General features: G+C 38.4%; 1 protein-coding gene across 2 annotated transcripts in view; it reads left to right on the top strand.

Annotated features, from left to right (window-relative positions):
• Nucleotides 1–18,163, top strand: part of SKA3 (spindle and kinetochore associated complex subunit 3) — a 34,501-nt gene that overhangs the window by 13,476 nt on the left and 2,862 nt on the right. For both annotated transcript variants that reach the window (XM_055097156.2, XM_003833027.6), the window contains exons 2-7: nucleotides 1,987–2,048; nucleotides 2,164–2,329; nucleotides 6,256–6,667; nucleotides 12,757–12,842; nucleotides 14,640–14,725; nucleotides 16,522–16,725. In XM_055097156.2, coding sequence (XP_054953131.1) covers nucleotides 1,987–2,048; nucleotides 2,164–2,329; nucleotides 6,256–6,667; nucleotides 12,757–12,842; nucleotides 14,640–14,725; nucleotides 16,522–16,725 — 1,016 coding nt within the window. The remainder of the gene's footprint in view (nucleotides 1–1,986; nucleotides 2,049–2,163; nucleotides 2,330–6,255; nucleotides 6,668–12,756; nucleotides 12,843–14,639; nucleotides 14,726–16,521; nucleotides 16,726–18,163) is intronic.

Raw genomic sequence — 18,163 nt, 5'->3', positions numbered from 1 at the left:
CATGTTGGTGTGCTGCACCCATTATCTCGTCATTTACATTAGGTATATCTCCTAATGCTAGCCCTCCCCCCTTCCCCTACCCCATGACAGGCCCCAGTGTGTGATGTTCCCCTTCCTGTGTCCAAGTGTTCTCATTGTTCAATTTCCACCTATGAGTGAGAACATGCGGTGTTTGGTTTTTTGTCCTTGCAATAGTTTGCTGAGAATGATGGTTTCCAGATTCATCCATGTCCCTTACATAGGACATGAACTTATCCTTTTTTATGGCTCACATGGTGTATATGTGCCACATTTTCTTAATCCAGTCTATCATTGATGGACATTTGGGTTGGTTCCAAGTCTTTGCTATTGTGAATAGTGCGGCAATAAACATAAGTGTGCATGTGTCTTTATAGCAGCGTGATTTATAATCCTTTGGGTATATACCCAGTGATGGGATGGCTGGGTCAAATGGTATTTTTAGTTCTAGATCCTTGAGGAATCGCCACACTGTCTTCCACAATGGTTGAACTAGTTTACACTCCTACCAACAGTGTAAAAGTGTTCCTATTTCTCCACATCCTCTCCAGCACCTGTTGTTTCCTGACTTTTTAATGATCGCCATTCTACTGGTGTGAGATGGTATCTCATTGTGGTTTTGATTTGCATTTCTCTGATGGCCAGTGATGATGAGCAGGAACAAATGCACTTCTTATGCACTGCTGGTGGGAGTGTGAACTGTAAAAATCATATTGGAAAACTAGCAGTATTTACTGAAGTTGAGCATGTGCATAACATATAATCCAGCACTTTTTCTAAGTCTCTTAACATACAGAAATATGAATACATTGGTACCAAAGACATGTTCTAGGAAGTTCAAAGCAAGAGTATTCATAATAGTTCCAAACTAGGCACAATCCAAAGTGTTTCAACAATAGAATAAATAAATTTGGTATCACACAGTGGAAATGCTACACAATAATGAACATGGATTAGATTATGAACGTGGAAGAATGTAACAGTTGAGTGAAAGAAGCCAGTCGCAAAAGAATACATATTATTTGAGTCCATTAAATCAAGTTCATAAGTGACAAAACTACTTCATGGCGTTAGAAATCAGGGTAAGGTGGCTGGGTGCGGTGGCTCACGCCTATAATCCCAACACTTTGAGAGGCCGAGGCGGGTGGATCACTTGAGGTCAGGAGTTCAAGACCAGCCTCACCAACATGGTGAAACCCCCATCTCTATTAAAAATATAAAACTAGCCAGATGTAGTGGCGCACACCTGTAGTCCCAGCTACTTGGGAGACTGAGACAGGAGAATCGCTTGAATCCGGGAGGTGACGGTTGCAGTGAGCCAAGATCGCACCATTGCACTCCAGCCTGGGCAACAAGAGCGAAACTCCATCTCAAAAAAAGAAAAAGAAATCAGGCTAAAGTTTACCCTTGGGGGGAAGGGAGAGACTATAAGAGGGCTTCTAGAGTTCTACTGAGGCTCTGTTTCTCCTTCTTTTTCTTGAGCTGAGGGCCAGTTGTGCAGGTATGCTCATTTTATAAAGTTCATTAAACTATATACTTAGGATTTGTATGCTTTTCAGTATGTATGTTATACAGTCATGTTACTTAATGGGGATACATTCTGAGCAACGTTAGGCAATTTTGTTATTGTGCGAACATCATAGAGCATATGTAACACAAAGGTAGATGATATGACCTACTGCATACCTAGGCTGTATGGTGTAGCCTGTCGCTCCTAGGCCACAAACCTGTATAGCATGCGACTGCATTGAATACTGTAAGCAACTGTAACATTATGGTAAGTATTTGTGTATCTAAACATAAAAAAGGTACAGTAAAAATATGGTATTATCTTATGGTACCACTGTCATATGTGATCTTTCATTGACCAAAATGTCATTATAAGCTATATGATTGTATACTATTCTTTTTCTTCCTCCTTTTCCTTACATTTATTGGACTTTTTTTCTTTCAATATTCATATTGAAGACTTTGAAGATTATCCAATGAGAATTTTATATGACCTTCATTCAGAAGTTCAGACTCTAAAGGTATCACTCCTACAATATTGATTTATTATTTTTCTGTGGCGAGTAATTTTTTTATCCTAAATAGATTTAGTCAGAAGTTAGAGAAATTAAAATGTACTTTCTTTATTCATAAAAGGATGATGTTAATATTCTTCTTGATAAAGCAAGATTGGAAAATCAAGAAGGCATTGATTTCATAAAGGCAACAAAAGTACTAATGGAAAAAAATTCAATGGATATTATGAAAATAAGAGAGTATTTCCAGAAGTATGGATATAGTCCACGTGTCAAGAAAAATTCAGGTTTGAATAACTTCATTTTATAGCATTTGTTTTAGTATTGAAGAAACAAGGCAGCATGATTAACTAAGACAACTGTAGCCTTGGCTATGGTTTTTAGTTCTAGCTCTGTCATTATCTGACGCTTATTTGATAAATATTTAGTCAACTCTCACTGTGTGGTGTGCTTTTGGAGTGCTAATCAGGGGTGTAATATAAAGACAGTCCTTGTTCTCCTTTCCAAAATGCCAAATGAAAGCTAGCACAATGCTAGATTTAGCACATTTAGGCTAGATGGCCTATTTAAATGAAAAACTACAAGATAAATCTTCAAAACTTGGGATAGGTGGTTTCTAGGTAGCCCTGCCAATAAAAGCTGAGAGACCTCGAGGCATGTTATTTCACTTTTCTTGTTCACAGTGTTCTCTTCTATAGAAAGAGATATTGGCTATAAAATTTGACGAAGTCCTTTTTTGATTCTAAAATTTTAATGAAGGGCTGTCTATCATAGTGGTTTAGAATTTGGAGCCAAAATGCCTGAGTTCAAATCTGTATTCCACCACTTAATAGCTGTATTATTATCTTTGTCAAGTTACTTAACCTTGTGCCTCAGTTTCTCATTTGTAAAGTGGGAATGTTTAGTATATCTATCTCATGAGATTGTATAAGGATTAAATAAGATAAAGTTGCTTACAGCAGTTCCTAGCATGTCAGTCACCCAAGATTAATTATTAACTGTTATTGTTATGCCCATACCTCTGAATGACTAACTTCAGTGTCTTCATTTCTTTTTTTTTTTTTTGAGATGGAGTCTCGCTCAGTCGTGCAGTGGCGCGATCTCGGCTCACTGCAAGCTCCACCTCCCGGGTTCAAGCCATTCTGCCTCAGCCTCCTGAGTAGTTGGGACTACAGGGGCCCGCCACCACACCCAGCTAATTTTTTTGTATTTTTATTAGAGACGGGGTTTCACTGTGTTACCTAGAATGGTCTCGATCTCCTGACCTCGTGATCTGCCTGTCTCGGCCTCCCAAAGTGCTGGGATTACAGGCGTGAGCCACAGCGCCTGGCCCAGTGTCTTCATTTCTATTATTAAATTGAACAAGTATGTATTGAAGATGTGTGTGGCAGGTAAGTTAAACAGTCCATGTGAGATGGGCACAGTGGCTCATGCCTGTTATCCCAGCAGTGTGGGAGATTGAGGTAGGAGGATCACTTGAGGCCAGGGCTACATAATGAGACTCTGTCTCTACAAAAAATTCTTTTACAAAATTAGCTGGGCATGGTGGTGCACACTTGGAGTCCCAGCTATTCAGGAGGCTGAGGCAGAAGGGATCCCTTAAGCCCACGAGTTCAAGGCCGCAGTGAGCTACTATCACGCCACTGCATTCCAACCTGCATGACAGAGCAAGACCCTGTCTCAATAAATAAAATACATACATACATACCTACATACAAACAACCCATACCACCACCACCACCCCCCACGTGGAATCATAGAATTCAGTTGACTTTGGTGTGAAAGAGCCACAGATTCAAATACGGGCTCCACCAGTTATTACATGCGTGACCTTGGGTAATTTCTCTAAGTTGCTTTTTCCTCACTTATAAGATGGGGATAATAATATCTTCCTATGGAGTAGTGATAATGATGATTTATTAATCTCTGAAATGACAGCCCTGTGATAAATACATCAGTAGGTTTTTGGCAACTCTTGTAGCAAGAACTTTCTGTTCTCAAAAGTAACAGAAAGCATAATGCCAAAACAACTCAGTGACTCAGAAGCTCTTCAAAGGAACAAAAACTATGAAATCAAAATATAAAACTTTAGAGATTTAAACTCAAGGCTTTTAAAACAAAACAAACAAACAAGAAAGTATATAACCGGCCAGGCACGGTGGCTCATGCCTGTAATCCCAGCACTTTGGGAGGCCAAGGCGGGCAGATCACCTGAGGTCAGGAGTTCGAGACCAGCCTAGCCAACATGGTGAGACCCTGTCTCTACTAAAAATACGAAAATTAGCTGGGTGTGGTGGCGTGTGCCTGTGATCCCAGCTACTCGTTAGGCTCATACAGGAGAATTGTTTGAACCCAGGAGGCGGAGGTTGCCGTGAGCTGAGATTGCACCACCACACTCTAGCCTGGGTGACAGAGCAAGACTCCATCTCAAAAAAAAAAAAAAGTATATAACCTATTAATGGTTGAGAAACTGTATATCTTTGAAATGCTCACCTATTATTTTTCTCAACTAGGTGTTTTATATAGGTGTTCCAGACTAAGGATACAAACTTATCTTTATATAGCAGTCTTTGCTATTTAGCTGAGGCATCTGGAAGTTACGAATCTAAAATAATATCATACTCTGTGTTAAATCTGGAACACAGTTGATTCCATACTGTCATGAAATTTTAAAATATAGTTTCAGGCCAGGTGCAGTGGCTCACGCCTGTAATCCCAACACTTTGGGAGGCTGAGGCAGGCAGATCACTTGAGCCCAGGAGTTCAAGACCAGCCTGGGCAACATGGCGAAACCCTATCTCTACAAAAAGTACAAAAAATTATCAGCATGGTGGCACATGTCTGTAGTACCAGCTGCCTGGGAGGCTGAGGTAGGAGAATCACCTGAGCCCAGTGTTGTGGGTGTGACTAGCTGGGGCTAGTGTCTCAGGTGGTAACGGAATTTACCGAGACAGTAGAGAAAGGCAGATTTATTAGCGAAAGTATGAAAATACATTGCAAGGTTGCAATGGGCAGTACAGCAGAGAAGGGGCTGTCTGCAAAGAGGCAGAGGCTGAAGGGAAGTTTTATAGGGTCATGCTGGAGGCGGGCTAGGTACAGAACAAGGTTGTTGTGACCAGGCATGGTGGCTCACATGGGTAATCCCAGCACGTTGGGAGGCCGAGGTGGGCAGATCACTTGAGCTCAGGAGTTCTAGACCTGTCTAGGCAACATGGTGAAACCCTGTCTCTACCAAAAATACAAAAAATTAGCTGGGCATGGTGGTGCTTGCCTATAGTCCCAGCTTTGGAGGTTGAGGCGGCAGTGAGCCGAGATTGCCACTGCACTCCAGCCTGGGGGACAAAGTGAGACCCTGACTCAAAAAATAAAAATTAAAAAAAAAAAGAAACAAAGTTGTTGTGCCTGCAGGTTGTTTGTGATTAGCCTTTTCTCAGAACAGTTGTTCATTGTTCTCCCCAACCTGGGGCCTTCCCCCATTGTTGGCTACTTATCTGTGATTGTGCCACTGCACTCCAGCCTGGGGCAGTAGTCAAAGCTACAGAAAATATATTCTGATGCTCACTGAAGTCTGAGAAAGAAAAAAAAAAGAAAGAAAAAATATTACGAAAAACTAGTAAATCACATGAAGGATGTAAGAAAATTGGACTTTTATTTGTGAATATTAATTTTTCATCTTGTAACACTTTAACTTGCTTTCCTTCTCTAATGTATAATCACAATGGGATATGGGTGCACAAGAGATACATGTCAGAACTTTATTAAAGGGACAATTGAAATAACATTTCAGCTGAGTGTGGTGGCTCATGCCTGAAATCCCATCACTTGGGGGGCCAAGGCAGGAGGATCATTTGAGCCCAGGAGTTTGACACCAGCCTGGGCAACATGATGAGACCCCATCTCTACAAAAAAAAAATTTAAAAATTAGCTGAGCATGGTGGCACACCTGTAGTCCCAGCTACCCCAGGGTCTGAGATGGGACGATCACTTGAGCCCAGGAGGTCGAGGCTGCGGTGAGCTGTGATCACACCTCTGTACTCCAGCCTGGGTGGCAGAGCGAGACCCTGTCTCAATAAATACTAAATAAATAAAATGTTTAGACAATCGGAACTTTTGCTGATTCGGGAAATTTCAGATAAGCTGTTTTCTGTTGTTTTCGTAAACGTGAAATTTTCCATTTTGAGTTTGACCAGAATATTCTGATTTTTCCTCCTAGTACACCAGCAAGAAGCCATTAACTCTGACCCAGAGTTGTCTAATTGTGAAAATTTTCAGAAGACTGATGTGAAAGATGATCTGTCTGATCCTCCTGTTGCAAGCAGTTGTATTTCTGAGAAGTCTCCACGTAGTCCACAACTTTCAGATTTTGGACTTGAGCGGTACATCGTATCCCAAGTTCTACCAAACCCTCCACAGGCAGTGAACAACTATAAGGAAGAGCCCGTAATTGTAACCCCACCTACCAAACAATCACTAGTAAAAGTACTAAAAACTCCAAAATGTGCACTAAAAATGGATGATTTTGAGTGTGTAACTCCTAAATTAGAACACTTTGGTATCTCTGAATATACTATGTGTTTAAATGAAGATTACACAATGGGACTTAAAAATGTGAGGAATAATAAAAGGTAAGCAGCTCTGTTAAAAGGCATATTTTATCTAGCTTTCTAAACCTTTTGTATTTATTGATTTTTTTTCCAGAAGAAATATAATGTTTCAGACAACATTTTTGCTTTAAAAAGTTTTCAGATATTTACTTATTTATTTTATTTCAATAGGTTTTAGGGGAACAGATGGTGTTTGGTTACATCAATAAGTTCTTTTTTTTTTTTTTTTTTTTTTTTTTGAGATGGAGGCTTGCTCTGTCACCGAGGCTGGAGTGCAGTGGCGCGATCTCAGCTCACTGCAAACTCTGCCTTCTGGGTTCACGCCATTCTCCTGCCTCAGCCTCCCGAGTAGCTGGGAATACAGGCGCCAGCCACCATGCCTGGCTAATTTTTTTGTATTTTTAGTAGAGACGGGGTTTCACCATGTTAGCCAGGATGGTCTTGATCTCCTGACCTCATGATCTGCCCGCCTGGGCCTCCCAAAGTGCTGGGATTACAGGCGTTAGCCACCGCGCCCGGCCAATAAGTTCTTTAGTGGTAAGGTTTTCAGATACTTTGTATTACAGATCTTCTCGAATCACCAATACTATCAATAAAGTGTGAGCTGTCAGTTTCTTCAGGTGAGAGACTATAGAAGTGATAAGGGCCTGAAAAAAAGATATTTGTAGGGATAGAAAAGAGGGAATAAAATTAAAGGGGTAAAATTAGTAAGAACTTGTGATTGATTTGCTATGGAGACATGGGAAAAGAGGATGATCTAGGATAAACCCCAAGTTTCTGTTTTGTTGCTTGGGATGATGTTAGAACAAGAAAAGAATACCTGGAGTATGGGAGGATAGGTGATGTGTTTACATGTTGATTTTGACATTGTTAGTGCCTCTTCATGCTTAGGCATTCTAATAGCAGTTTAAAGCTCAGTGAAGAATTCAGTGCTAAACTAGATTTGGGAGTCATTAGCATGGAAATGGTGATTAAAACCGTAAGAGTTACAATGAAAATACCACTTATCAAAGTAGCCAAGCAATGTCTATAGATAAATACTTATCATTAAAAACTGTTACTATTAAAGAAGGAAAATAAACATTCATGTCAAAGAAAAAACCCCCACAACTCTGGGGATAAAAACACTAAATATAAAATTTTAATCCAAAAGATTTTTAAAAGAGTAGAATTGATAAACCTAAGAACTGGTCCTTATCTAAACATAAATACAAATAAGAGCATTAAGAACTAAGCACTATATTGTGTGTTTTGTTTGTTTGTTTTGTTTTGTTTTTCAGATGGTCTTGTTCTGTCCCCCAGGCTGGAGTGCAATGGCTCGATCTCAGCTCACTGCAACCTCCACCACTGGGTTCAAGTGATTCTCGTGCCTCAGCCACCTAAGTAGCTGGAATTGCAGGCGCACACCACTACATTTGGCTAATTTTTGTATTTTTAGTAGAGACAGGGTTTCACCATGTTGGCCAGGCTGGTCTTGAACTCCTGGCCTCAAGTCATCCACCTGCCTCGGCCTCCCAAAGTGCTGGGTTTACAGGCGTGAGCCACTGTGCCTGGCCTATGTTTTTATTTTTCTAAGCTGTCAGAAAATATGGTAGGGTATAGTATTGGGAAATTTGAAAATTTCAGATAAATTAAAGTTTTGGAAAATAATACAAAATGATAAAAATTGACTTGAAGTAGAAAACCTGGGTAGACCAGTAATCAGAGAAGAAAACTGAAAAGTTATCAGATAACAGGCCAGGCACAGTGGATCGCTTGACGTTAGGAGTTCAAGACCAGCCTGGCCAACAGGATGAAACCCTCTCTACTAAAAATATAAAAAATTAGCTGGGTTTGGTGGAGGACGCCTATAATCCCAGCTACTTGGAAGGCTGAAGCAGGAGAATTGCTTGAACCCAGGAGGCAGAGGTTGCAGTAAGCTGAGATCACGCCACTGCACTCCAGCCTAGACAACAAGAGCAAAACTCTCCAAAAAAAAAAAAGTTATTAGATAACGAGCTCCAAAAAGCTCTGAGCATAGATGGTGTTCTGGATGAATCCTTTCTAATGTTATGTTATGTCTTGTTACTGTTTTGAGACAAGGTCTTGCTCTGTTCCCAGGCTGGAGTGCACTGGGGCAATCTCAGCTCACTGCAACCTCCGCCTCCAGTTTAAGTGATTGTGGAGCCTCAGCCACCTGAGTAGCTGGGACTGCAGGCATGAGCCACCACACCTGGCTAATTTTTCTATTTTTAGTAGAGATGGGGTTTTGCCACGTTGCCCACACTGCTCTTGAACTCCTGGGCTCAAGTAATCCACCTGCCTCAGCCTCCCAGAGTGCTGGGATTACAGGTGTGAGCTACCACGCCCAGCCTAACATCATTCTTGATGCTCTGGCCAGTGTAATGAGATAGGAAATAAGAAATATTTCTGTGTTGCACTTCTAGGCCATTTTGTACCTAGGCAACTCAAGAAAATCACATGAAAAACGTATAGAAATAATAAAATTCAAGTAAGAGGCTGATAGAAGATATATATTTTATATAGTTACACAGGGCAACTATTTCTTTCTTTATGTATTTATTTATTTATTTTTAGAGACAGGTTCTTAGTCTGTCACCCAGGCTGGAGTGCAGAGGCATCATCATAGCTCACTGCAGCTTCGACTTCCTAGACTCAAGCAGTCCTCCTGCCTCAGCTTCCCAAGGAGTAGGTGGGACTACAGGTGTGGACCACCATGCCTGCCTATTTTTTTTTTTTTTTTAACTTTCTGTAAAGACAGGGTCTCACTGTGTTGCCCAGGCTAGTCTCTAAGTCCTGGCCTCAAGTGATCCTGAAGGTATTTTTGAAGTAAAGATGATTCAGTAAATTATACTGGAACAATTAGTTAACTGGAAAAAAAATCAAGTCATCTCTGCCTCAAGTCAACATAAAATATAGATAGATCAAAAAGTTAAATATTTAGATAAATTATTTAAAAAATAAAAAAAATAGATAAGTTATCTGTTTAAACAGTGAAAGAGTATACTGCAATTACCAATATGTTTGTAATTGCAAGAAACTTGTAAATTAATTGACATGATTAGACATCTTAACGATATTTGTTTATTCTATTCAGAAATATGGAAGGGAACATGAGTCAGGCATGGTGATTCATGCCTTAGTTCCACCTGCTTGGGAGGCTGAGCTGGGAGAATCACATGAACCCAGGAGTTTGAAACCAGCCTGCGCAACATAGCTAGATCCCGCCTCTAAAAAAATAAAAATAAAATAAATAGACTGGAACATGAAGCATATAAAGGGCAAAAAATAAACCAAGAAAATAATTGCATTGAGGGCTATTACACACATACTAACAAGAAACCACTAACACCAAAAGCAGCCTAGGCAATGGACAGGAATAGATATGACTAATAAATATTTTAAAAACAGTTTTGTCTATCAAAATAGTACAAAGCCTATTTGTTTTAACTGTTAGAAGAGTACAATGAAACGTGTGTTCATATATCATTGTCAGGAATGTGTCATGGAAAGAGTTGATTCTTAACTGTTTAAAACCTTTTACCTAGGTAAATGACTATTTTACCTCTACGAAAACTTAACAAACATTTTGGCACAGTAGTGTTTATTACAGCCTTATTTTAAATGGGGAGAATTGGAAAGAACCAAAATAACTAACAGTAGAAAGTAGATAAATTATGGCATAATATCAAAGCTAGAAATCATACTAAAGAATATGGATAGATTTAATCACATACAAAATTTAAACCACATACAAAATTTAAAATATTTGACCAACGACAAAGCAGGAAAAGTGTTATAACATGATAAATATATGTGCATATATATGTTATATAGATACATAACATGTTTTAAAAACCCATATGCAGTAATTAGTGAAAGACAGACATCCCAATTTTTAAAACAAGCAAAGACATGAATTAACAAAAGAAGAGGCCGGGCGCGGTGGCTCACGCCTGTAATCCCAACACTTTGGGAGGCCAAGGTGGGTGGATCACTTGAGGTCAGGAGTTCAAGACCAGCCTAGCCAACATGGTGAAATCCTGGCTCTACTAAAAATACACAAATAAGCCGGGCGTGGTGACAGGCGCCTGTAGTCCCAGCTACTCGTTAGGCTCATAGAGAAGAATTGTTTGAACCCAGGAGATGGAGGTTGCAGTGAGCTGAGATCGTGCCACTGCACTCCAGCTTAGGTGACACAATGAGACTCCATCTCAAAACAAAAAACCCCAGAAGAAATACAATTGACCAATAAGCATATGAACACTTTTAGCCTTGCAGGTAATCAAGGAAATTCAAATAAAAAAATGAGATGTCATTTTTCAACTATCCAGATGCATATTTGGCTAAAACATATCCAGATGTTTTTATTTCCAAGTTTTAACTAGGCTTATTAATGTTAAGAGAGAGAATACCAAAAAAGACAGGTTATATTCAGTGTTGATAAGACATAAGAAAATGCTTTTATAATGCTGGTGGCCACTGGTGAATCTTTCTTAGGGAAAATTGTCAGTGTATATAAAAGCCTTTATGAAATTTTACTTAAATGAACAAATTCAAGGAAAACAAAGTGTGCATATAGTGTTATATATATAACACTATTATTTCATTTATAGTTCAAAAGTTCAAAAGCACAAAAATTATATTAAGAGTACACAAGTAGTTAAAGTACCAAGCAAATCTAGACAGAAATTTCCCTCTGTAGGGCAGAGATGGGTACCAAGTTGGGAAGCTTCCATAGAGGACTACACAGGTACTAGTAGTATTCTTTCTTTCTTTTTATTTTTAGAGACAGGGTCTCACTGTCATATTTTGGTTCTTTCCAATTTCCCCCTATTATAAATAAGCTGTGATAAATACTACTGTGCCCAAATGTTTGTTGAGTTTTCTTAGAGGTAAAATGACTGGGTAAAAGGTTTTAGACATTTACAAATCAACTCTTTCCATGAAACATTCCCAACACCCAGGCTAGAGTGCAGTGGCAGGATGATAGCTCACTGCAGCTATGAACTGGGTTCGAGTGGTTCTTCCACCTCAGCCTCCTGCGTAGCTGAGGCTACAGGTATGTGCCGCAACTCCCAGCTAATTTTAATTTTTTTTATATTTTGTAGAGATGGGGTCTTGCTATGTTGCACAGCCTGATCTCCAACTCATAGCCTGAAGAGATCCTCCCACTTTGGCCCTGCAACAGGCATAAGCCACTATGCCCAGCCCTTTTATATTTAGAACTTTTGTACAACATATATATTCTTTTGTATATGTGCCATACTGTATACACACTTTTTAAAAAATGTTTTACACAATGACCAGGCGTAGTGGCTCACACCTGTAATCCACACCTGTAATCCCAGCACTTTGGGAGGTCAAGGTGGGTGGATCACCTGAGGTCAGGAGTTCGAGACCAGCCTGGCCAACATGGTGAAACCCTGTCTCTACCAAAAAAATATAAACATTAGCCAGGCGCAGTGGTGTACGCCTGTAGTCCCAGCTACTCGGGAGGCTTAGGTGGGAGAATCACTTGAACCTGGGAGGTGGAGGTTGCAATGAGCCGAGATAGCACCACTGCACTTCAGCCTGGCGGCAGAGCAAGACCATGTCTCAGAAAGAAAAAAAAAATGTTTACACAAGATGTTAAAGACAGCATGGGTCATTATGTTTAAATTCAAAACTGGAAACTTGTAAGTGAAAATCAGTCCTGAACTATCTTGTATTCAGTGATATTCTCTTTATAACTATTTTACAGACATCTGTATAATTGGCTAGGACAATGATAATCATATGACAGGATCAGTCATTTTAGTCTTAAAAAAATGGCAAGTTTTTAATCTATATGTGTACACTGGTTATAAAATTCCACTTTAGGATTTTGAAGCCCCAGGAGTTACATAGTTCCCTTTTTGAACTAATAAGTTGAACTTAATGGTCCTTAACCTTTTTGTACCATGGATATATATTAGAAAAAAGAAAAGAATTTGTTTCGTGGGACTTCTATACCATAAAGCATAACTCAATGTTTGTCCAAACTTGATATTTAGTAAGGTTAAATTTTTTTTCCCAGAGATTGAATGTTAACTTTTTTAACCTTGTAATTTCCCCATGAATCACACCAGTGAGGAGGCCATAGATACAGAATCCAGGCTCAATGATAATGTTTTTGCCACTCCCAGCCCCATTATCCAGCAGTTGGAAAAAAGTGGTAAGTATAAGAATCAAGTTACTTCTCAGGAACATTTTTCCCAAACTATCTTTGAACAAAATTGATTTCATCATCTTAGACATTCTAATAGTTTTCTTCATCTGTTTAATTCCTAACATTGGATTACATTAAGTACTATTTCATTCAGCATGATTTTGTCCAAGAGAAAGAAAATTTTCTGGTATTTTTTAATACTCTTGATTATGTTCAATATCTGTCAGCTTGTTATTAACATTTTAATTTGAAACTTACATATTCACCAATCTTTTGATGTAGAGCCATAGTACTTTTTCTTTTAATCTATTGATTAGAGTTGTGCATTATCTTATATAAACCACGCACGGAATACATCAGCTGCCAATTTAAATTTTGGTTTCTTTTAAATAGCTCAGTAACTTAAAGAAAATTTTCATACAGTGTTTTCATATTTGTCCCAGCAAACATGAAAACATTGGTGTTCATGAAAAAGCAAGATAAATCCTAGAGTTTTATGATTTTTTTGTTTTGTTTTCTTTGAGACAGGGTCTCGCTCTGTTGCCCAGACTGGAGTGTAGTGGCACGATCTTGGCTCACTGCAGCCTCAACTTCCCAGGCTCAAGCAATCCTCTCAAGTATCCGGGACTATAGGCACACACCACGACGTCCAGCTAATTTTTGTATTTTTTGTATAGATGGGGTTTCGCCATGTTGCCCAGGCTGGTCACAACTGTAGACAACTCATTGCAACCTCCGCCTCTTGGGCTCAACCAGTCCTCCCACCTCAGCCCCCACGTAGCAGGGACTACAGGCTTACACCACCATGCCCAGCTAATTTTTGTATTTTTTTGGTAGAGGGGTTTCACCATGTTGCCAATGCTGGCCTCAAACTCCTGGACTCAAGCGATCTGCCCACCTTGGCCTCCCAAAGCACTTCATCCTTTTTAATTGATAAATAGTATTCTACTGTATATATGAGCCATATTCATTTGCTGATTAGGAGGTAGTGTTTTTATTTTTTATTATTATAGGCAGTGCCTTAAGGAAATTTTCCCTTGTGCATATGTGTGTTTCTCATATCTAGGAGTAGAATTGCCAGGTCAAAGGGCATGCACATTTTTACTTATTCTAGAAAATGCTGAATAGTCAGCTAAGAGTAGCTGTTAAGATTTATCTTCTCACTAGTGGTATTGAGTTCCTGTTTCTCCGTCTTTTCCAGTACTTGATGATTTTTAGACTTAAGATATTTTGCCAGTTAGATTGTTTTTCTAACATATTTACCTTTTCTCTTTGTTGTTTTTTAAGGTTGCCTCGATGATACTATGTGTTCTAGATAGCAATTGTCTATGTATGCATGGGTCTCTCTTGTCTTTATATGCATGGGTCTCTCTTGTTCTTATCTTTAATTTTTCCATCCCTGGTTAATGTTACACTGTTTTTAACTACTGTACCTTTGGAGTAAGTCCTGCCATCTTGGAAGACAAGTGACCTGTTCTCCCTCTTCCTCCTCCTTTGTCAGAAGTTTGATAATTTTCTTCATAAAGGTTTTACACCATTTTTAATAGATATATTTGTAGGTATCTTGTCTTTCTTGCTACTGTGAAAAGTATCTTTTTTCAAATTATATGTGTAATAGTTTGTTGCTTTTATGTTTAATATATATTACAACACAACTATTTGTTATTGTGTATTACTCTTGCATCCTTGCTGAACTTTAGTAGTGCTAATGATAATTACATATGTAAATATGAGATTTTTTTCCTGTCCAGTTAAGCATACTATAGTTATAGTTTTTTAATGACCATTTTATGTGTCTTTTAGATGCCGAATATACCAACTCTCCTTTGGTACCTACATTCTGTACTCCTGGTTTGAAAATTCCATCTACAAAGAACAGCATAGCTTTGGTAACTTTCCATAAAATTGAAAGCCACAATCTTTCTCCTAAAGACTCAAATACACTACTGCTTGCAGGCTCAAAGAGTCTGTTTAGAAGACATGGATGAATCCAGCTTTTAGGAATGTATTTACAGTGCATTTCTGGAGGGTAGCTTGGCAGCATAAATCAATTGCTCTAAAAAATATTTTTCATACCTTTAAACCATATCTCAGAATTTTTTCTAAGGCAAATTGGGACAAAGATTTAAACAAGTTATAGAGTAAGGAACAGCATTATTTATAAGCAGAAAACATGGGAAACAGTATAAATATCGAATGATATCAAAGAACTAAAACACAGCAAGGCATATCCATAAGATCAGGTGTTACGTATACTATCATGTTTTGAAAAACAGATGAGAGCATATAAAAAGAATGTTTTCAAGAAATATTAATCATATGGAAAATGATGTGTGTGTAGTGTGTGTATGTACACACACACATATATATACACATATTTTAAGGAAAAAGAGTGGATAGAAACAGCAAAGTGTAGTTATCTCTGGGTGATAAAATTATGGGTGATTTTGTGCTTTTTTTCCCTAAATTTTACCAACAAATAAATTTAATCAGATTTCATCAAATCAAAACCTTATCCCTCTTTAGTCAGTATGGTCACTTAACCAATGCTATAGAAAACCAATACTGTATTAGGGTATCCAATAGAATTTTCTATAATGATGGAAATGTTTTGTAGTCTGCACTGTCCAGTATGGTAGCCTCTAATCACGTTATTGAGCACTGAAAATGTGGCTAGTATATCTGCAGAACTAATATTTAATTCTTTAAATTTTATTTAATTTTAATTAGCTTAAAATTTAATTTAAAGAGCCCCATGTGGCTGTGGCTACTATATTGGACAGTGCAGCTGTGGATGAACACAGGGCTGTGTTATCAGTTGAAGTATCAGGTTATCTGCCTGTTAGTACCTGCCATTTACAATTAATCTACTCCTTATGTTCACATGGAAGGTACCCTACTGAGGTGACACTCTATCCTCTCTCTCTGTTAACTCTGACCTGAGAGAGATGAAGCGACTTACCCAACTGGCTGATTTAGCATGAATAATCTGCATACTAAACTTACCTCTGATCTGCTTTCTTCCTTTTGGGAGTGCATGTGGTAACATTTGTTCATGCTGTGATTTTCGTCTGACTACACTCACTGTTTCCTGAGATGGGGTGGGAGTATCCATCTAAATCTTTGGTTCATTCTATATAGTTATGACATTAAGCGTTTTTTTGGTTTTTGTTTTGTTTTGTTTTGTTTGAGACGGAGTCTCTGTCACCCAGGCTGGAGTGCAGTGGCGCGATCTTGGCTCACTGCAACCTCTGCCTCTGGGTTCAAGCAATTCTCCTGCCTCAGTCTCCTGAGTAGCTGGGATTACAGGCAGGCGCCACCACACCTGGCTAATTTTTTGTATTTTTAGTAGAGACGGGGTTTCACCATGTTGGCGAAGCTGGTCTCAAACTCCTGACCTCATGATCGGCCCACCTCGGCCTCCCAAAGTGCTGGGATTACAGGCATGAGCCACCGCACCTTGCTGACATTAAGCTTTAACTCAGCCTTTATGAGTAATGAAGATGATATTTTGTCCTCTGTATGCCATTTGTTCTTGATTTTGTTTAGAACTTGGTCAGAGAAGATGGGGCATATGGGAGCCTATTAGAGACCCCAATAGAAGTAACAAATGATTAACTATTTTTATTTACTACATTATGTTATATTACCATATCTAGACTAATGGTCTATTTTTATTCAATAGGTATCCACAAATTACCCATTATCAAAAACAAATAGTTCATCAAATGATTTGGAAGTTGAAGATGGTACTTCGTTGGTCTTAAATTCAGACACATGCTTTGAGAATTTAACAGATCCCTCTTCACCTACGATTTCTTCTTATGAGAATCTGCTCAGAACACCTACACCTCCAGAAGTAACTAAAATTCCAGAAGATATTCTCCAGGTTATTTTTCCAGGCTATTTTTTTTTTTTTTTTTTTTTTTTTTTTTTTTGCTGATATTCTTTTCAATATGAAATATTTAAAGACCTGAAACTGCATATAAACTGTCTTATTTATCATTGGGCTAGTGTGCTAATTTTGGTGATGAGAGACTCTAAATTCTGAGCTGTCAGGACCTTATTTTCTAATACTTGTTCAACTGTGGTTTCCATGTCGATCATGGTTCCATTAGAAGTGTTGCTGGCAAAGTCAGAAAAGTCATTTACCCTACAATTTCCCAGAGCCAGGGTATCATGAATAACATACCAGTGTTTCTTGAACTTGAGACTTCTTGGACCTCAGTTTAAGAAACACTGATTGATGTATATTAGAATATAGTCATGTGCTGTATAACATTTTGGTCAATGATGGACTGCATATGCCACAGCAGTCATAAGATTATGATACTGTATTTTTACTGTACATTTTCTGTGTTTAGATACACAAGTGCTTATCACTGTGTAGCAAGTGCCTGCACTATTCAGGACAGTTACATGCTGTACAGGTTTGTAGCCTAGGAGCAATAGGCTATACCATTTAGCCTAGGTGTGTGGTAGGGTATACCATCTAGGTTTGTGTAAGTACTGTGATGTTCACACAGCGATGAAATCACCTAATGCATTTCTCAGAATGTATCCCTATTGTTAAGTGATGCCTGACTATATCTGATTCTGTAGTATTTAACAGCAGTTACCATTAGTCTACTAATGACTTATAACAACTGCCAATTCTAAATAACCAGTCTGATTCTTTGACAGTCCCCCTCCTTAATAGAAGTTACAGTGTTTGGCAATTATTACTTACACGTGTGGAATTCTTAATAGCCATTCTAGAAATCTTCCTGACTTATGGAGACCCATGAGAAGGATAAATCACTTAGGAAAATACTCAGATGCCATTAGAACTGACTCATGCTAGGATATCAATAAAGTACTTGTTATCCTTTTTTCTCTGTCTTTTCTGCTTTTCTGGAAGATATAATAAATTGCATGAAGAAGGAGCATCTTCTGTCTTTATGAAAATTATATAGTTTCCACTTCCCTATGGTTGCTTCATCTCTCCTTATTTCTTTGTAAAAGGAAGGAAGCCTTATATTTACTATATCACCCCTTTATGCATGAAAAAATTATAGCTGATACTTCATGTTCTCCTTTCATAATTTTTATAATTGATGACCTTCCTTTTGAGCATTCGTTTTACATCTTTCCTTTGTGTATTTTCCCTAACATCTTTGTTAAGGCTTAATTTCCTCTCAGGGATATATTGCTACTTGTTTTCACTAACCTCAGTCAGAATACATTTTAAGCTTTAAAAATCAGTCCTTCACATCCAAGTTAAATTTCTAATATCTCCATCTTTTCATTGCCGTTAGCATGTCTTTTTTTTTTTTTTTTTAGACCAA

This window comes from Pan paniscus, chromosome 14, assembly GCF_029289425.2.
Source record: "Pan paniscus chromosome 14, NHGRI_mPanPan1-v2.0_pri, whole genome shotgun sequence".
In the NCBI taxonomy this organism is placed as follows: domain Eukaryota; kingdom Metazoa; phylum Chordata; class Mammalia; order Primates; family Hominidae; genus Pan; species Pan paniscus.
The sequence above is the reverse complement of the archived record's forward strand: the minus strand, read 5'-3'. Positions and strand labels throughout refer to the sequence as shown.